This window comes from Amblyomma americanum, chromosome 8 (assembly GCF_052857255.1).
Source record: "Amblyomma americanum isolate KBUSLIRL-KWMA chromosome 8, ASM5285725v1, whole genome shotgun sequence".
Lineage (NCBI taxonomy): Eukaryota > Metazoa > Arthropoda > Arachnida > Ixodida > Ixodidae > Amblyomma > Amblyomma americanum.
Genome location: NC_135504.1, coordinates 153,594,647 through 153,616,308, shown reverse-complemented (window position 1 = coordinate 153,616,308; position 21,662 = coordinate 153,594,647). Strand labels below are relative to the sequence as shown.

The window sequence follows — 21,662 nt, the reverse complement described above, 5'->3', positions numbered from 1 at the left end:
AATAATCTACAAATTATCCTGTAAAATGTGTCGCGACCGATATCAAGAACACTGCGTCACAAATTTCAATGTTATTTATTCATTTTTCTTTTTGCACTGTGAAAGCCATATTTAGGCTTTATCATGACATCATGCATATATTTCCAGACTCAACGCATCGTGAGGTCATCGTGCAAGTGCTGGACAAGGAATTTGTTTGAAAGGAGTGCAAGAGCCCTCTTTTAAGAGGAGTGCAACGATGACTTCTGATATGACTGAATAGGTCACTGGAGGACAGCTCCGTTAAGCACTCTATGGATGCCTTAGCTATGCAAAGCAGCTTGACGAGCTGCGTTATCCAAACTGAATAATCGGCAAGCACGAAACTTGAAAATAAATTTTCCCACAGCCTCTGCCACCATGCTCTTGTGTTCTGCTTTCCTTTAATTCTGGGGATGGCTGTTGGTAGTGCAAGCTCTCCTGCTTGTGCTGGATGCGTGATCCTTGTAACTAGATGCAATAAACTAGACTGTTTCCTGCATTCTTTGGGACCCTCATTTATGAAAATTTGCTAGGTGGAATGGCACATCCACAGCGCCAATTGTTGGCCAGAGGGTTGTTACGCTGCGTGTGCCAATTTTCGAAAGCAGGATTGCAATGTTTGATAGCTGGATACCAATGTTAGAAATCTGGATATGCCACTGTTCGAAAGCTGGAAAACCAGTTCGAGTCCTTTACTTGGCCATGTCGCGTAACAAACGCCAGGCCTGAGTTGGGCGCTCGATCGGCCGAAAGTTGGCCCAAAACTGGCCTGTAAATCCGTCCAATGCGTCAACGTGGTAGCTCTTTGCCTAAATGCTAGTTTCGGACCACCGTTCATGGTAATTTTTGCCAATGATCGCCCAGTGTTCGTCGAATTCTGTTTTGCTGCCTGGGTACCATGCCATGCCATACCGTACCATGCCATATCATTCCACACTGTGCCATGCCATCCCATGTCAGTTCCTCCTTTGTTGTCGCAGATACGGCCAGTATTCGCAGCTCTACCCCAACCGGCGCGGCGTGCCCGTGCCCAACACGTACTGCCACAGGACGTTCCGCGACTGCGCGCCGGGCCGTTGCTTCGTGCAGTCCCCGGGCTACCCGGGCATCTACCCGCGAAACCTGCTGTGCAAGTACCGAATCAGCGTGCGCCGTAACCTGGTCGGCCTGGATCTGGCCGCCTTCGACGTTGACGGCCTGCGCTGCGACAACCTGCTCATGTGCTTCCCGAGGCCCGTGACGCGGGACCCGGTGCGCTGCCCCTACGACTCGGTCAAGGTATGCAGCACTCGTTCCGCTCATAAGACATAGCAACGAGGCAGCAGTGCTGTTCTGTTCAGAAAATTTCTCCCTTTCGAGGCAATTTGCGGTCTATACAATAGCCAAACGGGCGAGTTGGTGGTACATATTGGTGGAAAACAGCGCAACGACGCGGACAGAGTGGAAGGAAATACAGGACAAGCGCTGACTCACAACTGAAATTTATTTAAGGAAAGCAGTACATTTTATAGAAAAAGTGGCCAACTTATCAGCTAGTACATAGACAAAACCCAAGTTTCTACGTGGCATCGAGGTATGCAACCTCACTGTCATATAATGAAATAGATGGCTTACTAACACATAACCTTGTTTTTTTCCTCATGTGATATGCTTCCATAATCTCACGTGTTAATCGGGACGGGTGTTTGTAGAGGATATCACAGTAAGGCAATGAAGGAAAACAAAATTGGCAGTCTCAAACATGGTCAACTAGATGATTAGATTTGTTAGCTTCCAGATTATTTGCATGCTCTTTCAAACGTGTATTGATGCAACGCCCCGTCTGCCCGATATATATTTGTCCGCATGACATTGTGATTTTGTACAAAACCTCTTCTGCGCATGGCACATACATTGTTTCGTGCTTAACTCCACAAGTTGTTTCAGATTCTTTTCGTTGTTCAGCCTTTCTTTCCAAAACAGCACAAACCCTTTTAAGTTTCTTGGGTGCTGAAAAAACCACCCCTACGCCATACCTTTTTGCCACATTTTTAAGATTATGTGACATACGGTGTACGTATGGGAGAATGGGAACCTTTTTCCTTTCCTTCTCATTTTCCCGGACTAGGGACCAAAGATGGATTCCTAAGCTTTTTTGCTACCTTGTTACAGCCCAATAACATAACACCATCCGGGTATCCAGCTTCCTTCAACCTTTTAATTTGTTCGTTAAAGCTGTTGGTTGCCATATGGATACAAGATTTTGATAATGAGGACAAAAGAGATGAGACCACAATTCCTGTTTTAACTGTTTTGGAATGATGCGATTTATAATTTAACAGCGGTTTTCCCATCCTTGGACGATATTCCCAACAGACGTGCCCCTCCGCAACCTTCAAACTCAGATCTAAAAATTGTAGCTTACTACCGACCGTGACCTCTGTGGTGAACTCTAGACCTAAAGCATTTTCTTTAAATACTTTTAGTACATCAGTCATGAGCCTTGAAAAGTTAGTTTTTCCTACAAAAATCAAGAAGTCATCGACGTAACGAAAGATGCGTGACGCCATTCCCGACAGATTTTCCTGGATACCACGATCAACAAAGGACAAAAATATATCGCTAATCACTGGTGCCACCCTAGATCCAATGCAAACACCCGCTTTTTGGGTATACAGTTTACCGTCCCATTCAATGAACGTTGACTTTAAATAAAAAGACAGCAGCTCAAGAAAGCTAGCCACAGAAATGCCACACCCTCTAATAAACTGTTCTTCATCATTGTCAATTGTTACACATTTTGAAACCGCGTTCATCAATTCATTGTGAGGGAGGGAATAGAACAGATCGACCACGTCAATACTGAACACTGTACATGAGCCTGGATTTTCATGTCGCAGAAAATTTACCACACTTTTAGAGTTGCGAACTCTGAATGGGTCCTTAATAGCCAAAGTAGCCAAGAATTTCTGTAGATACCCTGAAATTTCATATTGCTAAGTGCTCCTCTCAGTTACAATAGCCCGAAATGGCATGCCATCTTTGCACGACTTCGCTGAGAAAAAAATCTTTAAACTAAGTCCTTTAGCCTTATTGACACTTGCTTTAAGCCGGTCCAGGTTCATACCCTCCAGCAAGCGCAGAGCTCTGGCTTTTACTTTACCTGATTTTGTCGAAACCGGGACGAAGTTTTTCTGCACAGCCTCCATCGCTTTCAAAGAAAACATTGTTTTCGGAAGGACCACAAAACATCATTCCTTATCAGCTGTCAGTAGCCTCAAATTATTTGAATGCAGGAAATTGACTAGAGAACCGTATCCCTCCCTATATTTGTCAGTCTGTGTTCTTGACACAACCGCGGTACACTCCTCAACGCATCTCGGTTGGTAAACGTCCTGTGCGAGATGCGAAATCGACCGGGCGATAGTCACCTTATCCTCTTTTCGCAGATGCGACTTCATGCAGAACTTTGGTCCCATTTGTAGCAGGCTCTCGTGCTGCTGTGGAATAGGTGTTTCACCCAGAATGATGACTTTTCCTGGTTGCTGCGGTGTCTTCTTTTTTGGTAGTTGTGGTCGCACCTTGGCCCACAGGAACTCCGTATACTGGTCCACAGTTGCACACCAGTCCCGGAAACAACGCAGGTGGCCTTGACGGTCTCCGCTCCGCTCACAGGCAACACGAAGGCGGTCTTTGAAGAATCTACTTTGATGCCACCATTCTGATGATAATATTTTGCACATGCGGCGTGAATGGCCCTTGGATGGCTGCAGGAAACCGCACATCACTTGAAGATCCGGTGGACATAGGCCTTGCCTCGCATACCACGACGCAACACGGGCTTTGCACACACAAAGAGCTATCATCGATGCTAGTACGGCAGTGTTATCCAGATGCGGGTTAGGACAGATAATAGAGCCCGAAGTAGAAGAAATAAAGTTCAGCACAATAGCCAAACGGGCAAGTTGGTGGTACATATTGGTGGCAAACAGCGCAACGACGCGGACAGAGTGGAAGGAAATACAGGACAAGCGCTGACTCACAATTAAAATTTATTTAAGGAAAGCAGTACATTTTATAGAAAAAGTGGCCAACTTATCAGCTAGTACATACGACAACTACGACATAGTTGAAAACGAAATCGCCAATAGTTTTTCAGAGCATTTAAGATTTGGCGGAAAAATAGTCAACTTTTTACGCGACAACGCATAGAGCTCGTTTGGTCGAAGAGCCGTCGGCGTCCTAGTAGTAGTTGCAGTTGTCGGCACCGCGATTCGGAGACATTCGGGGGCTGCGGAAAAATCAGAGGGCACGCGCACTCAATGAATAAAAAAGCCGGGGTGTAGGCCGGGAACCGAACCAGGGCCTTTGGCGTTGGAGACGGGGACGCTTCCACTCCGCCACCACGGCTCGACGTTTGAACATTAGTGAACACGCGTCTAGTAAATGCACGGTTTCTTAGAAACGTGTCTTCGAGATCTGTACTTAAGCCTACATGAGTAATTTTCCGCATGTAAGTTACTCATGTCGGAATTAAGCGCGTACTATGCGTTTTCGGTAAGTTTCCTCCGTGTTTGGCGTGCAGTCGTAGCGCCCGAGAGCTATGAGGCTGCCCTGCTCGGCTGCTTTACGTTAGAGAGTCGAAGTGCGTCTGTCGCTAGGGCCCTAGCTACCGCGCAAGCCACAGGGGTCCCGGACTAGGGACCCCTCCAAGAATCTGTAAGGGGCTGGCCCTTAAGGCCAGTCTCCACTATCTACTGTAAATAGCCTTAAATAAACGTTTTACACCACCACCACGGACATAGTTCAGCACACGAGCTACTTCTTTGTTTATGGTCAGGAAATGCCAGGCGCGTGCTGTTGAAATTCGCGGATGACGCGATAAACCCTCTCATTGCCTGGGATTCCGGAGTGACCCAGAATCAAGCTGTGTGACAGCGTGGCGGCGTAGTTTTTGAGAGATTTTGTACATCATTCGCCAGTTCTGCAGGAATCCGACCCGCAAGGATTGCTCGTATAGCCTTCATTTAGCCGGTACGTGTGGTATATACTGAGAGGTTAGGTGGTATTAGGGAGAGGTCCTGAATACTGGTGACTATCGGGAGGGCCGCTAGGGTTGCTCTGGGAGCGGATCAGTGTAAGGTCCAAGGGTGTGTGTCATTACATGGTTGCTAGTCGTAAATGAATAAAGAGCTGCTCCAATGTGAGCTCGTGACGTGTCTCCGCAAAATATGGCTGCATCAAAAGAATGAACATGATAGGTAAAACCAGACGACCGTATGCCTGGGTTCGTATTGGTTGCAACGTTTTTTGTAGCGATACCTTCATTACGCTAGCATTTCGAGCCTTCAGCGTGGCACCCCTTGAGCAGCGTGTACCCCATGGCCATCGTGGCGGTGCCGTAGATGGTAACGTGATTGGTCACGTGGCGCGGAGAGCGCCGCCGAAACCGAGTGGGGGGAGCAATGGAGAGGGGGGAAAGAGAGAATCCACGTCCAAGGACGAAGATGAAGAAGGGACGCCCAGCGAAACGGAGCGGCGAAAGACTGACTTTGCAATTCGACTGATAGAGCTCCACTCGGCCAGCTGTAGCTATCGCGTCACTCCTGGTTTAACCAGAGCTAAACCACAGTTATTTTTGGAATGGGTGCAATGTTGATGTTATCTACAAGCATGGAAAGATGCTTATGATAGGGAGGTCAGCAATTTTGAAAGCAACTTCTAGCATGCAGTGCCCCTGTTTTGTGCTAGAAAGACGCGGCATTTACCGATCAGGATGTTGTTGTGTGAGGTCTCCCAGGGGCAAGAGCAGCCCAGTATAGTATAGACGTTCAGTGAATATATGTACGGGAACGTTACGGGTGGTCTTGTGTGAAGCGCAACCTTAATCTGAGGCCTGTGAAGACAGTGCGGCGGAATAGATCCGTAAGCTGATAGAAGACTTTGATGGAACATTAGCCCAAGACTACCCATGGATTTGAAGTCCAGGAGTCCGAAAGGACGATACGCGAGGGATGGACCTTTGTGAGAGTGGTGAGATCGTTGTGTTGGTTTTGACATTATGTTTTTCCTATGACTATAATTTGGATCTGACAGGTGCGGGAGAGAGGTCTACTGTAGTAATAGTGACTTTCAGCGAGTTGGCACAGCATCTTGGAAAAAAGTGGCTGTGGAGCTCTGGTTAAACCTGGAGTGGCGCGATAGCTAAATCTGGCAGAGTGGAACTCACTGAGTTTGTATTATATTTTTGTATTTTATTAACTCTCTCAAGGTTACATCAGCAACAAAGGAGAGAAGACGCAAGCCTAAAAGCTGCGTTGTTGCAGTGGATGGATGGATGGATGGATACGGCTGAACCCTTTACATCGGGCGGTGGCTCAAGCCACCTAGCCATGTCTTGTGAAATTTTACTCCTGTCTTGCTTTTAGCCACCAATCAGATAACCTTCGCTTGGTTACTTCTAACCTCTTAAAATCCACTTTCCCTTCACTATCCCTAAACCCCAATGCCTTGGGTAAGTCACCCCCGCTGCCTTCCACTGTAGGGTGAAGCCCTTGACAGAAAAGTATCAAGTGTTCAGCTGTTTCCTCCTCCTCTCCGCACGCAATGCACAAAGTGTCTATCTCCTGGTACCTGACTCTATACGTCTTAGTCCGCAAAACTCCAGTCCTGGCCTCAAACAACAAAGAACTTCCCCTACAATTATCATAGATATTTTCTTTGACAATTTCCTGTTTAAAGGTCCGGTATGTTTCCAGTGCCGATTTCGTCAGCATCCCTGTTTTCCACAAAGCTCTCTCTGTTCCTTTAACCTTTTTCTTAACCGATAATTGCTGATTTGCCCCCTTACTGCTGTCCAGATATTTGCTTATCAATTTTCTAGTTCGCTTTCTCCATTTCGTGTCAACATTCTTTATATACAGGTATCTGAAAACTTTCCTAGCCCACCGCTTTTCCTCCATCCTTCTCAATCGTTCCTCAAATGCTATCTTACTGCTAGCCTCTCTGCTTTCGAAAGACGCCCTTCCCATATCACCCTGTACCCCCTGATTTGGTGTATTCCCATGTGCTCCCAAAGCTCACCTCCCTACTCCCCGTTGCCTAATTTCCAGCCTTGCTTGAACATCTGGCCTCATACACAGGACCGCATTCCCGAAGGTCAGGCTAGGGACCATCACCCCTTTCCAGATCCCTCTTACCACCTCATACCTATTGTAATTCCACAGTGCCCTATTTTTCATGACAGCTGCATTCCTACTAGCTTTATTCATTACATATTTTTCATGCTCTGTCAGATACTCAACACTGTTATTTATCCACACCCCAAGATACTTGTACTCATTCACTACTTTTAGCACGAACTCCTGTATTCTATGCTCGCCGCCCTCTTCATTAAATATCATGACTGCAGATTTTTTCTTACTATACTTGAAGCCTAATCTATCTCCCTCTGTACTGCATATGTCTAACAACTTCTGCAGGTCTTCCTTGTTGTCAGGCATTATCACTATATCGTCCGCATATATTAGTCCCGGTAATGTCTGTTTAATCAATTCCCCTTGCTTGAAAAAAGATAGGTTGAAGCCTAGTCCGCTCCCCTCTAGCTTGGCCTCCAAACCTTGCAGGTACAACATGAACAACAAAGGGGACAGAGGACATCCTTGTCTAAGCCTCCGCTGTATCTCTACAGGCCCTGATACATTTTTTCCCATTTTATGAGCACTCTGTTACCTCTATATATATCTTTTAAAAGATTATTTACTCCATTTTCCACATCCAATGTGCCTAATATGTCCCACAAATGCTCCTGAGTAACGTTGACATAGGCTCCCCTAATATCCAGAAATGCTAGCAATAAGGGCCTATCTTCCTTTTCCGCAATTTCTATACACTGTGTCAATGAAAATAGATTGTCCTCCAACCTCCTTTGTTTTCGGAACCCATTCTGTAGTTCCCCTAACACCCCCTCGTTCTCCACCCAAGCCCTGCAGTCTATCCTTTATAATTTGCATCACCACCCTGTAAACCACAGATGTCACTGTTATGGGGCGATAGTTACTTACGTCTGCTTTGTCCCCCTTTCTCTTATATATCATGTTCATTCTACTTAATCGCCATTCATCGGGGACTTTCTCATCCACTATCATTTTGTTCACTACCTGTATTAATGTTTGCTTGGATTTTGTTCCTAACTTCTTTATCAACATAATCGGGATACCATCTGGTCCTATTGATGTGCCACTAGGAACCTTCTTCTCTGCCCTTTCCCACTCTCCTTGCTCAAGTGAAGCTATTGCTGTAACCGGTCTATCCTCCTTCGATAAATTATGTACCACGTGCTTTGCTGAAAATTTTTCCGTCATCCTTGTTCCTATGTGTTTTAGTGCTTCATCCCCTTCTAGTCGAATACCCTCATCTGTAACAATAAACCTTTGTTCTAGCCTAGTTTTATTAATAATTTCATTTAGATGTTTCCAGAATTTTTGAGCTGCTTTTCTATCCTTTTTATTTACTTTTGACATCCATTGGGCACCCTTTCTTCTAATTTTCTCATTAATCAAATAGGATGCGTCCCTTCTACACTTTATGAAGGTATCCCATTTTCTGTCTACTTCGGGTTTTGGTTCCCCCCCCTTCTTGGAATATCTGTGTTCCCTGGATGCTTCCTTGCGCTTTTCTATTGCCCTCTTGACCTCCTCATCCCACCAACTCTTGGGTTTGCATCTTTTCCCTTTTAGCTTTACTCGCGCCTTATCTAGCTCTAGCTCCAGTAATCGAGTTAATTTGGTATAAGTCCATTCTGTTTCACTATCCTCAAAAATTACTTTCTCGATTTGTTTGGCTGCTACTTCCAATTGCTTTTCTGAGTAAAAATTTCCCCCTGATTGTTTATCTTGCTTCAGTCCTACATTTTGAGAGCCAGCTTGCGCCCTCTGCCGGGGGTGTATAGCCAAGCAGCTGATCACAACAACAGTGGAAGAGCCCACTCGCAAACACAAAAGAAATACAGCCACAAAGTATCTACATCTGACATTTGCATGAAGTTACGCCTCTAATATCATTGGACGTTATTTCACAAAAAACTACTCCACATTTCAACACTACACAGTACACATTTCTATGTACAGGGAACATTTACAATCACCCGAGATACAATGCAAGTATAATGAAGGTACACGAAACTATATACATGTTCTGATCGCAAGCTATGTACATTCAAACATGGGAATAAGTGTGTCTAATTTACGCCGTGAAGTCTCTTCAAGTATTATGTCGTTCTTTTGCAGAGTACTGAGGTAATGGGATAAACTATATGTCAGTTACTGCTTACTGTATGTGCTGCGGCAGAAAGGTACGCACCATGACATTTTGTTCCGTGTATTGTAGGATGGAATCGAACGAGTCAGGTTGAGACTTGATAAAAGGTAGTTCAAAAGCGTGACTTTTGGGGCTTCTTGGTGCATGATCAAGCAAGAGACTATAGCGCAGAGTAGACAGGACACAGAAGAAACGAACAACACGAGCGCTAGCTTCCAACAAATTTTATTTCACACATGCAACATATATATACATCAAAGACACGTCATCGCTTGTGCTAGCAGTACCGTCGCCTCAGAAACAAGAGTTCTTTATCACATAAAAAGATAGAGGGAGTGCTTACACATATCTCGCCCGAAGCATTTATTCTTTCAGCTTCAATTATTAATCGTGTGGTCATCTCGCTACTTTTTGCTAGCACAGCATTTTTTTTTAATTGGTTTGCACGTTTTAGATTCGCATGAACGAATGTGGTCAACAAGTGATTTCTCTTTCCCGTTCTTGACATCGCGTACGTGTTCCACCAATCGCTGATTGAGGCACCTCCCCGTCTGGCCGATGTAATGGCCCCCGCACGATAACGGTATTTTGTATACGACACCTTCAAAGCATGTCACATACGGCTTCTGAGGACAAGTCGTGCATCCACGTGTTCTGTTGGTGCTGGTTTTTCCAATCCTGCACAATGAGGCAAGTTTCTTTGGTGCCCAAAATACGACAGTTGCGTCTTCGCGCTGTCAACTCTTTTTTGATCGTGAGAAATCTGATGCAAATAAGGCAATACAATAAAGCGCTTCCTTTCACCGAGCATCGGGGCCGGTTGGCATTGATTTTCATTCAGTTTTCTTAGAAGCTTCTCGGCAATAGACACCTGGACATCGTAGGGGTACCCAGCATCAGTCAGGCTTTTTGGTCTGCTCTTTAAAACTTTCATACATCCTGTGCGTACATGATCTTCTCATAGCCATCGTCAACATGTGTTCTCAGAACTCCCTTGCGTTACCCACGGCTTCTTAGTATTGCGTTCGCGCGGACGGACTTGCGGAAAACATTTATCATAGACTGTTTTTATTTGGAACGAAAGTCCATTATACGTCTCATTCACGTCTTTTAAAGACAGCACATCGTCCCAACTTGCTTGAGGGTGCTGCGGGAACTCGATAAGGAAGTTCAGCTTGGACGAAAGCAAAAACAGGGAGATGGTCACTACAGTGCCAGCTTTCTTTTCGCATTTCTCTGCGTTCGTGATTACAATATTTATGGAGGAAGGTGTGGAGCAAGTGATGCGTGTAGGTGCTTCGATAAGATTGAAAAAGTCATAGGCATCTAGTAAGCTTATGAATTCTCGTTGTGGTGCTGAATCACATTGCGTATCAATATTCAAATCACCAGATAAATATAATATTTGCTGGTTTGCTGTTACAAAATCAAACAGGCTTTCGAGAACGTCTAGGCAGCCTCTCAAATTTCCATCAGGAGGACGGACGGTATAGAACGGTGAAAAGGTTATTTCCAGCTTCTACTGTCAGTATTTCAATATCTGGGGTTACAACTGTGAATAGTTTGTTTTCTACTCCAGCTAGTGTGTTCAATAACTGTAACGACACTCCGCCACCTCGGCGCCCAGGTCTATTGAGAACAAAATGTGCATAATTACTTAGAACTAAATAGTTTGCGTCATCTTGATACCAGGTCTCGGTAAACATAATTACATCAAAAGAAAATTTGAAAAAAAGGGCTTCTATTTCATCAACTTTGTTGTTGATTGAATGGCAGTTGAAATGAAAAAGTTTTACGTCATTTGTGCTGACTAGCTTGTTTAACTGTGCAGGAGTAAGCAGGCGATAACAATCCATGAAAAAGGATAACTTCTTAGGTCATCTTGTCCACGCCACTGCAATTCATTATCTTCAGCAGCGTGCTCTTTTCAGATTTCCGTGCATAGATATGGCCTCCACGCACCCAGATAAAACTTCCAGTTTGATTCGCGCTTCTTACTGACAGCCAGCCCCAGCAAGCGCTTGCGATCTTGGCACAGGTGCTCGTTCACATACACTGAACTCGTTTCCTCAAACCCAAGGTCATGAAATGCAATGTCAGTCGTTAGCTGCTCCGTTTCGCTGGGCGTTCCTTCTTCATATTCGTCCCACTTGACACGGCGCATGGGCGCCGCCGGCAGCAGCAGCTGCTCCGCACCACGTGACCAGGGGTGGCCACGGTGACCCCGCTGAAGGCTCGAAGAGGTGGCGTAGTGTAGCTATCGCTACAAAAAAAAAAACAGCGCTTGTTGTGTCTGCTCTTTTTACATCCTCGTTTCTTTGCGCAGTCTTTTACCAAGGCCTACTGTGTCAATATAACTAGTGAATGCAGCGATACCTTTCCGTAAGGTGTCCTTCGGTGTCCCCGGAGAGCCTGAGGTGCACTAGAAAGTAAGGTCGTCTGCATAGAATATGTGTTTGATGTTTGGGATAGATGCCAGAATACGAAATAGGGTAGCCATTCTGAGTTTAAAAATAGTGGGTGGTTTGGGCCCTGTGGAGTGCCACGCATGACAGGAAAAGGATCGGAGCGAAAATCGAGGAGATGTAACCTTGCCGTGTGATCACGCAGAAATGCATAGAGGCATCCGTACATCTTTGGCCCGCAGCCCGTACTGGCAAGGATGTTTAGAAGATGATCGCGGTTAAAGTTATCTAACACCTTACGCACATGAAGTTGAGGTATGCCTTGGATCTGGAAAGAGGGATAGAGGGTCAAATTCATCTGTAAGAAGGAAGAAAAGGTCCTGAGTGGATACACCCTTTACAAGCCAATTTGCAAAGGGGAAATAAATACGTGGGTTAAAGATTAGCTTCAAGCCGATTGAGAGCCATCTGTTCCCGTGGTCTCCCCAGGCATGAGTGTGGAGAAATAGGGTGGAGATTTGGAAGGGCCGCTATCTTGTCTGGCATTGGTAGTAGGGCTATAACGGAGTGTTTGCAAAATGCCTGGAGGGTGCCTCCTTTTCATTGGCAGTTTATAATGGTCAGAAACTGTTCCTGGTCAGGGGAGAGGGGGGGGGAGGTCGAATGAGTAAGTAGAGAATCTGGTCCTCACATAGAGCGACATCCGCCTTAGTTGTGCTACCGCCCACTCGACGTCCCAAAGTGTAAACGCTCATCGAGTTCTGCAATGGGAGAGACCATGTAGAGACGATAGATGGTAGGCAGGGAAGGAGGAATGTAAATATCACGGATACTTCACAGGTATTTTATTTTTCGGGCACTTCTGATTTCTGCGTCCCGTAGCTGCAGCGCAACAGCCAATGTGCGATTCCTATTGGGTATCGTATTTTACGCTGTAGCTGTGGGCGAGGGGAAGACGTTGAGGTGTCGAGAAACACCGTGGATTGAGCAATATTGCAGTAAAACGGCAATCATATGTAGAACTGACACTAGTCCAAGTTCTAAATTTCGACATAAGAGTTCATACTGCAGACATACGGGCTTGTTGCTTGAAAAATCATCTTTCAACTGGATTACTGAGAGCCTTCAAAAACAGCTTTAAACGGTGACGGCTGTCAACTTTCCTCACAGGTAGCACCTACTTCAAATACGTTGTGATGCGCGGAAGAGGCAAACCGAAACAAAAAATTAACTGAGGTTTAACTACTGCTGAACCTGGTTAAAGAGCGAAAGTTGTGGTGTATCGGGCAAGTAGACGCGGGTTGGAGTCTGTAACGTTGCGTGCGTTGCGCACACTGGACAGGCAGCGCGTTCACACTGCCACCCTGGCAGCTAAATTAATGTCTGATCGCGATAGGTTGGTAAACCAATAAACGCTGCGGCCTTCTGCTGCAGTGCCGCGTGTCTGCCACCACGTTGTCATTGCCAACGCATGCAGCGCACGTCTGTCACTATCGGCACGCATCTTAGCCCGACAGATGTCTACTTACTCAGGAGGCCAGCTATGCGCCTTTCCTTTGCTTTCGAGGCTTTCGCTCTTCACCGGTTTCGGCGCAGCCCCGATGAAGGTCGATAAAGGTCAAAGCGATGCGGAATCGCTGGAAATAGCTTCCAGTGACTCTAAAGGGAGGCGGTCGGCGAAACTCGGGGAAAAATGCGGTGCAAAGCTTTCGCTTCAAAACAAGTAGCACGTCGATAATTTCAACATTTTGGCCGTAAGCACCGAAGTTTGGGCTAGTTGGTAATGATCCATCTTGAGAAAACGAAGCAGCACGAAAAAACGGGGACGAAAAAGACACACATACGACAGGACGAATGCTGCACTTCCAACTGATTTTTATTGAGAATACCAAAGCTTAAGTACAGCGCTACTGTCGCCTCGTGGCAATCAACCGCAATGATTCAAACCGCCATTTCATTATCAAGAAGTGACAAGGAAGCGGTGCTGACACACTGACCACCTGCTTTTCTGATGTGATATGCTTCAATAATCTCTCTTTCCATCCGATCTCTTCCACGCCCAAGAAGAGATACGTATAAATATGCGCCATGTCGAAAATAAACTCAGTTGAAAGTTTGCGCTCGTGTCTCGTGGTGTTCCTCTGTGGCGTTGTCCCTTTTTCTTGAATTTAGCACTCCCAGTGTCAGTATGCACGACCAACTAGCCCCCTGCAAAGCTTCAGTGTTGTATGAGAGAAATGGCACTGCGTCTCAGTTAAACCGAACTACACTGGCTGTACAACTAGGGTGGCGCTAACGAGGAGCCGCCGTTAACTCCCCCCTTCAGTCGAACAACCCTCCCATCCCCGCTAGCAGGAAGACGTTTCTCGGACTCCGTGACCCGCCGCCTCCCGCAGAGTGAACGCGGCGACCAAAAAAAGCAATCTAAATTGCCGGATTTCGATGGTAGTTAAGCGCCGTGAGAGTGCTTGCCAATTGGCTACAAAACCAATCAGTGCTTGTGGGTCCTGCCTCGGCAAGCACCTAGGGCCGAAGAAGAAGGGTGGTAGGCGCATGACTTCAGCAGCGTTGGAAGCGATGTTGATGCATATGGTTGATGACCAACAAACAGCAGTGACGAGATGTTTTGATACCGGTCACATGGTAGCCTTTCTGGCCGAGCCGGTCACGTGGCGAGTGTCGCTACGCCAGTTGGCTCTCCTCACCATGCGCTGCTGCTATGCGCAGGCAGATAACAGATCGGACATTCAACGCGCACGCACGCTGCACCGACTTCCTCGCTGCATCTTTGCGACTTTCTCGAAGGTTAGAGTTCAGGAAAGGAGGCCCAACTACCACCAGTTGCTGCTAGCGGTTAGGCTGCCATTAATTACATCGTGAACGTAAAACAGTTCTTCAGCAGCGAAGGCATCGCCAAGGAGCATATAGATCCACTTGGGGTCTTGGAAAAGGCAGTGATAAGGTCTGCAGGTGTGCACAAAAGTTTTAAATAAAAAAAAACTCTACTTCTCTCTGCCTTTATATTTGCGCCTGCAGCAGGAGAAATCTACTCTATACGAACTTCGGATACAATAAACGAAAGCCCCGCAACCGCTATGCTCGTCCTAATTGCCCTCGTCTTCATCACAACCAGCGCGTGCGCGAAATTTTGAATGCCTTCATCATCTCACGAACAAGAAGACAAGCCTCTGTAAGCACACCATCGCTCATCTTGTTCCCAAAGGATATCACATCTTTCAATCACCAGTTTCTTGACGCGCACTCTCTTTTTGTTGCTGATTACACGCCTTAATCTTGGCCTTTTTGTTGCTTTTTTTAAATCTTTGCCAACAGTTAGCTGCTGCCGTCTTTGTGCACGTGTTTCGTGGGCTCCCGACACCCTTAGAGCGTGTGGGGGTAGCGGTCTCCGTCTAAGAAGATATGCCCTCGACTCAGCGTGGCAAGCTCAGCCAGAGACAAGCTGCCAGCGTCATGGGGGGTTGTGATTTGGTGCTCAGTTTTCGCCGGTCGCATGCAGGTGAATGGGTTGAAACCAAAGATTGGGAAAGAACGGAAGCTTTGTACAGCAAAGAGACGATACAGAGAAACTTCGAATCACTCGTAACAACGCGCACAAAGTGATCTACAAAACAACGCAAAAGTAGCGTTAAAAAGCAACTCCAATACAGGAGAGATCTTGCACCTAAAGTGCACTAACACACGAGAACAACAAACAAAGCAGAACACAATTTATTCACCAGGCACTGCGAGAGACCGCCGACCGGAGGATCAGGACGGTGCCGCATGGTGCCTCGCTGGTCCGTGGCTAGGCGAGTGGTGTCCACCCCGGAGCCGTGCAGGGACGCTTCTCCGGAGCTTAAACGGCGGAACGGGCGGACATACAGCGCTGCCCGTTATTGTAGCGAAAAGGTTGACTACGCTAGGCAAAGCAGTCGTCACGTAGGCCGGAGAATGACCTTGAACGAACTTCAGGCCAACTACATTAGAAGTGTATGGCCATATGTGGTATAGTTATGGTGTGGAACCCCTGACCGCTGACCTTGACCAATGACCTTTAGTTGACATTTAACATAAATGACCTTTGGGTTGAACATTAACCTTAAAAACATTCGATGGAGTTATGTGAATCCACGTGATGACATCCGATGGGGTTGTCGTAAGACCATCTGATACCTCGTGATAGCCAAGTGGTCGTGTCGGTTCATTAAGAACGGCTGTCGCGAGCGTCTAGCTGAGCTGCCATGGACGAGCCTCAGACGCTCAGCGAGCGTCCTTGCTCTTCACTGAATTCCAGGGTCACCCAAGTTAAGCCACTGCTAATTTTGTACCATGCGCTCACCCGGCATTGTGCAGGACGTGGAGCTTCTCGGAAATGTGCGCTGTAGCGACCACAGGATGGTAAGGTCTCGAATTAGCCTACATTTGAAGAGGGAATGAACAAAAATAGTGAAGCGGCAGCACATTAACGAGTTAGCGGTAAGAGGGAAAGTGGATACCACAGATGAAGACACAGCTTTAGACAATGCAATCGCGGAGGCTCGTCGCGGACTAGACGAATCACCCAGCGCCGGGAACAGCGTCGTTCTCAATCCTCTCGAAGAATTCTAATAACTCGCGAGCAATCATAAGAGGAATCACCTCGAGTAAGCACTGGGCCACAATCAGGTGCCGACCGCCTGTTAGCCGTGACTAGCCCGACAGTGGATAAGATAGCGCTGATGAAGCAGGTGACATCCCTCATCGTGGAAGTTCTTCGGCCTCGTCATGGATAGCGCATCATCATCTACGGTGGTGCAGTGGAACTGTTGAGGATTCGCTAATAAGGCCTCTGAAGTGAACATCCGCCTTCGCGCGGAAAGCTGAAGGCATGGGCCATCCTCCGGCAAGAGCATAATGCACTTTCACGCCTTTCAGGTTTCAGGCATACCATTCACCCTCTATCCCTGATCGCCGTTGCACCGCCTCCTCCCTCAGCCCAGGTAAATCTGCAATTTATATTCACAGTTACGTTCCGCACACACCGCTCGACTTTTCACGGTGGTGCAACACACTTCAAGAGGTTGTCGCCCTTCTCGTAAAACCTGCACGCACACCCCTTGTCCTAGTTTCTTTTTATAGTCTTCCTGGCTCCGCATCTCCCAATCTGAGATGTGTTCGTTTTCTACGTTCTACCAACTCGGGTATCCCTATTCTAGTTGGTGGTGACTTCAACGGCGCACACACTGCGTGGGGTACCCATCGGATTCCACAAGGGGCGCACACATCCAAGAAAGCTTTTCGGATAATTCCTTTCAAATTTAAACCACCCGAATACTTCTACCCGCCCAACGAGGTGGCCCGTATTAACCTGATTTGACTTGGTGGTTAGGCCCCGGTAACACTCGTTGGGCTGTTGATTCTGACACTTGGGGTAGCGATCACAGCCCTATTTTCATCTCCCTCACGCCTAAGCGTCCATAGAAAATACACCGCACTGTACGAATAACATCATGACACTGTGTACGCGCAGACAATCATTTATCTACATTCAACCCCTCTTTAGCACTGTCTACTCTCTTTGCTGTTCTCGCTACTCACACTATTACCGCTACTGTAAATGAATACGACCAAAACCTGGACATACATCTCTTAAATCTGTGGGCTCTTCGTCGCCAGGCGGATCTTTACGCTACTCTTCACCCCGATGACCCATCGGCTCTCCTTATCCTTCACCGCGCTACCGCACGGGCGCGGCGCAATGCAAAGCGTCTAGGCAGGCAACGCTGGACTGCATGGTGTGCCGGCCTGTCCTCTACGCAGCGCAATCGACATCTTTGGAGAGTGTTTCACGCCATGGAGCGCCCTTCTCAGGTTGTAGATTACACAGAGAGCATTCGTTTCGCGCTAAATGTGGATGAGGACGCATTTGCACAACAAGCGGCCCGTCAATTTTTCCCAAACCATGACTGCGCCGCTACGTCTCCACCTGACTTATCGGCTACATAACCCTCCGATGGGATTGCTTCGGACCTCACCATGGCGGAGCTGCTGGCCTCCACTGAACGTTTAAAAACTACTACAACTCCCGGGCACGACGGCATACCTAACTCCTTATTCCGTAACTTGGAAGGGAGAGATTTGCAAAGCGTGCTTGATACCTTTAACGAAGTGGGGCTTTTTGGCGTCATGCTGGGAGACTGGAAGCATTCTATTGTAGTTCCAATGCCAAAGTCAGGTCATCCTCCAGTATCTCTCTCGGCGCTTCGTCCAATTTTTCTTACGCCTACCATCAGCAAGCTTTATGAAAACATTCCAGCCGCACGCTTGTCGTGGTGGCTGGAGTCCCATGATTGTTACCCAGATTTCCAAATTGGTTTCCGCCCACAAATTGGAACGAAGGACAGCCTTGCTACTTTGGCAGCTGACGTGCTTGACCACTCTCCGCGAGTCACCTTGTACACACCGTAATCGCTACAGATATAACAAAGGCATATGATAACATCCTTCACTCTGCCATTCTTGCCTCCCTTGAAACTCTTGGTCTCCCTCACCGGTTCCTCGTCTCCATTCACATATTTTTAGTAAATCAAACCTTCAGCGTGCGTGTCCACGGAAAGCCCTTTGGTAACTTAACTTCCAATAGAGGAGTTCCGCAGGGCTCCGTTCTCGCCCCCACAATATTTAATGTGGCTTTAATTCCTCTTGTTCGAGCCCTAGAGACCATCCCTTCTATCCGCGTGCTTGCGTATGCCGATGATATAACCTTGTAGTGATGTCATTCAGATGGGTCTATTCATCAGTCGGTCCTTCAGCACGCGCTGGATGTATTGACATCTCGCCTCCCACCTCTGGGTCTAACACTCTCTCCTACTAAATCATGTTTCATTCGCATTGGCAATAAAGCCTGCTTGCGGAAAGCTCCCCCTTTAAATTTTACGGTACATAATTCTCTGATTCCTCAGGTAGAAACTGTTCGTATTCTTGGTCTTCTCCTCCATACATCTGGGACTGACACCCCGTGGCTGACAGCCTTCGGTAAATCGGCTCACGCTACTCTAGGTCTGATTTGTCGCATAGCTATGCGCTCTGGTGGCGCACGTGCTCATACGGCCCGTCAGCTTGTGCGCTCTATCCTTCAGCAAAGGATAGTATTGCCGCGAATATTTGCAGTGTGTTTGTTTTTCAAATCTGCCGCCACATCACTTTATCGCTTTGTTCGCTACGCAAGAGCACCGAAGTTTGGGCCAGTTGGTATTGATCCATCTTGAGAAAACGAAGCAGCACGAAAAAACGGGGACGAAAAAGACACACATACGACAGGATGAATGCTGCACTTCCAACTGATTTTTATTAAGAATACCAAGCTTAAGTACAGCGCTACTATCGCCTCGTGGCAATCAACCGCAATGATTCAAAAACGCCATTTCATTATCAAGAAGAGACAAGGAAGCGGTACTGACACACTGACCACCTGCTTTTCTGGTGTGATATGCTTCAATAATCTCTCTTTCCATCCGATCTCTTCCACGCCCAAGAATTTTAGCTTTCCGAAATATGGGTTTACACTTACAATCCCGGCAGTGGATAGCAAGATGGCCACTCTTCCCTTCTTTCACCAGATTATAATGCTCCCTAGCTCTCTCATTAAAACAGCGTCCCGTTTGACCAATGTACACTCTATTGCAAGTGAGCGGAATGCTGTACACTACCTTAGTAGTGCAACGGGTGGAAACAAGTTGGTGGTTTATAGTGCAAATCGGCCTTTTCTTACTAATCATCATTGGGCATAAAAGGCACTCCTCCCTTACAGTAGTGCTCATTCAAAAATAATCAAAAGAGCAATAGCCATGAATTGCCTCAATTCCGCTTTGAAAAAGTCATGTCATCATCAAATGTTTGAAAGTGTCCAAATGCAAACTGAGCGATTGCGCATGTGAGGCTTTCCTCCAGATTTATTGTCAGCTGTTGCAGAGACGCTGCTACAAAAGAAAAAGTGCATCAAAAAGACGAATAAGCAAGACCAGAAGCTGCCAACTCAAGTAATTCCATATCTTCACAGAGTTTCTCATAATCTTAAGAAAGTTGGAAACAGATACGGTGTTAACGTGCTCTTCTCCGCCCCAAGCAAGCTATCAAAAGTTTGCCCAATGATGATTAGTAAGAAAAGGCTGATTTGCACTATAAACCACCAACTTGTTTTCACCCGTTGCACTACTAAGGTAGTGTACAGCATTCCGCTCACTTGCAATAGAGTGTACATTGCTCAGCCGGGATGCTGTTTTAATGAGAGAGCTAGGGAGCATTATAATCTGGTGAAAGAAGGGACGAGTGGCCATCTTGCTATCCACTGCCGGGATTGTAAGTGTAAACCCATATTTCGGAAAGCTAAAATTCTTGGGCGTGGAAGAGATAGGATGGAAAGATAGATTATTGAAGCATATCACATCAGAAAAGCAGGTGGTCAGTGTGTCAGCACCGCTTCCTTGTCTCTTCTTGATAATGAAATGGCGTTTTTGAATCATTGCGGTTGATTGCCACGAGGCGATAGTAGCGCTGTACATAAGCTTGGTATTCTCAATAAAAATCAGTTGGAAGTGCAGCATTCGTCCTGTCGTATGTGTGTCTTTTTCGTCCCCGTTTTTTCGTGCTGCTTCGTTTTCTCAAGATGGGTCGCTACCCAAGACGCGACTAGATTTATCTCGATTGATCGCAGCCAGGCAGAGCTGATTCTACGTTGTTCCGGAATGTTCTAGTAACTTTGCGTTCTTTATCTCGAAAGTTCGCTATCAGCTTTAAATTGAGCACGGCCGACAGCGACCGGCATTCTGTTCGACGACCGCCGAGCACGCTTGTCGCTTCGCCGCCGCCGAGTGATTCAGTCCATTTTGGGCGCAAGTCAGCCCAATAACGTTTTCTTTTAGAAGACCCCTTCGTCCGTCTTCATCGCTGCTTCGACTGCCGTCATCACTACGTGACATCTGGTGGAGGTGCGGGGTAGCCTTCCATGTTCCGGACGCCCCCTTCAAGTCGTGAACCCAGCCCTAAGCGCTTCGCACCCGAGGACGAGCCAGCAGCTCAGCGAGCCAGCCGACGTCTCCAGGGAGAGGAGCCGGAGTTCGGGAAACTGCCGGACCGCACCAGACAGCGAAAAGACGCTGCTACAAGCACCGCAACCTCGCCGAAGATGTCGACACCGATCATACTGCAGCAGCCGCGGGTGCCGCCAACTTTCAATGGATCCCCAGGCGAAGACCCTGAAGAATGGTTGGACCAATTTGAGCGCGTGGCGTCATTCAACAAGTGGGATGATGCGGCAAAGATTGGACATGTGTTTTTCTCATTGGATGGCTCCGCACGCACGTGGTACGAAAACTACGAGTCGTCCCTTATTACATGGGAGCTATTCAAGAGAGAACTATTGAAGGTATTCACCAGTGTCGTGAGGAAAGAAAGAGCCGAACGACTCCTCGAGTCCAGGATCCAGCTTCCGAATGAGCCCGTCCGCAGTTACGTCGAGGAGATGAAGCGCCTATTTCGCCGCGCCGATCCCGGTATGACCGAGGAAAAGAAAGTTCAGTTTTTAATGCGCGGCGTAAAAGAACAACTCTTTGCAAGCCTCGTCCGCCCGCCGCCAAAAACAGTCGAGGAGTTCATGCAAGAAGCCTGCACGATTGAGAAGACCCTCGACGTCCGAGCTCGGCAGTACAATCGCCCTTCCTCTGCCTGTGCAATCAGTTCGGACACGCCTGCCACCACCAGCGACAGCTTGCGGGATGTTATCCGCGAAATCGTCCGAGAGGAGCTACGCCGATTACTGCCATCTTCCCCACAGCCACAAGCAGCGACTCTGATGGATGTGGTACGGGAAGAAGTGCAACAGGCACTTGACACACCGACGGCCACAGAACTCCAGGCCATGACCTACGCCGCTGCAGTAAGAACTGCTCAGCCCCAGCGACA

General features: G+C 47.2%; 1 protein-coding gene across 1 annotated transcript in view; it reads left to right on the top strand.

The window, feature by feature from the left end:
• LOC144102119 (uncharacterized) overlaps nt 1-21,662 on the top strand; it is a 399,640-nt gene that overhangs the window by 288,467 nt on the left and 89,511 nt on the right. Inside the window, exon 4 of the mRNA XM_077635411.1 lies at nt 1,002-1,299. Coding sequence (XP_077491537.1) covers nt 1,002-1,299 — 298 coding nt within the window. The remainder of the gene's footprint in view (nt 1-1,001; nt 1,300-21,662) is intronic.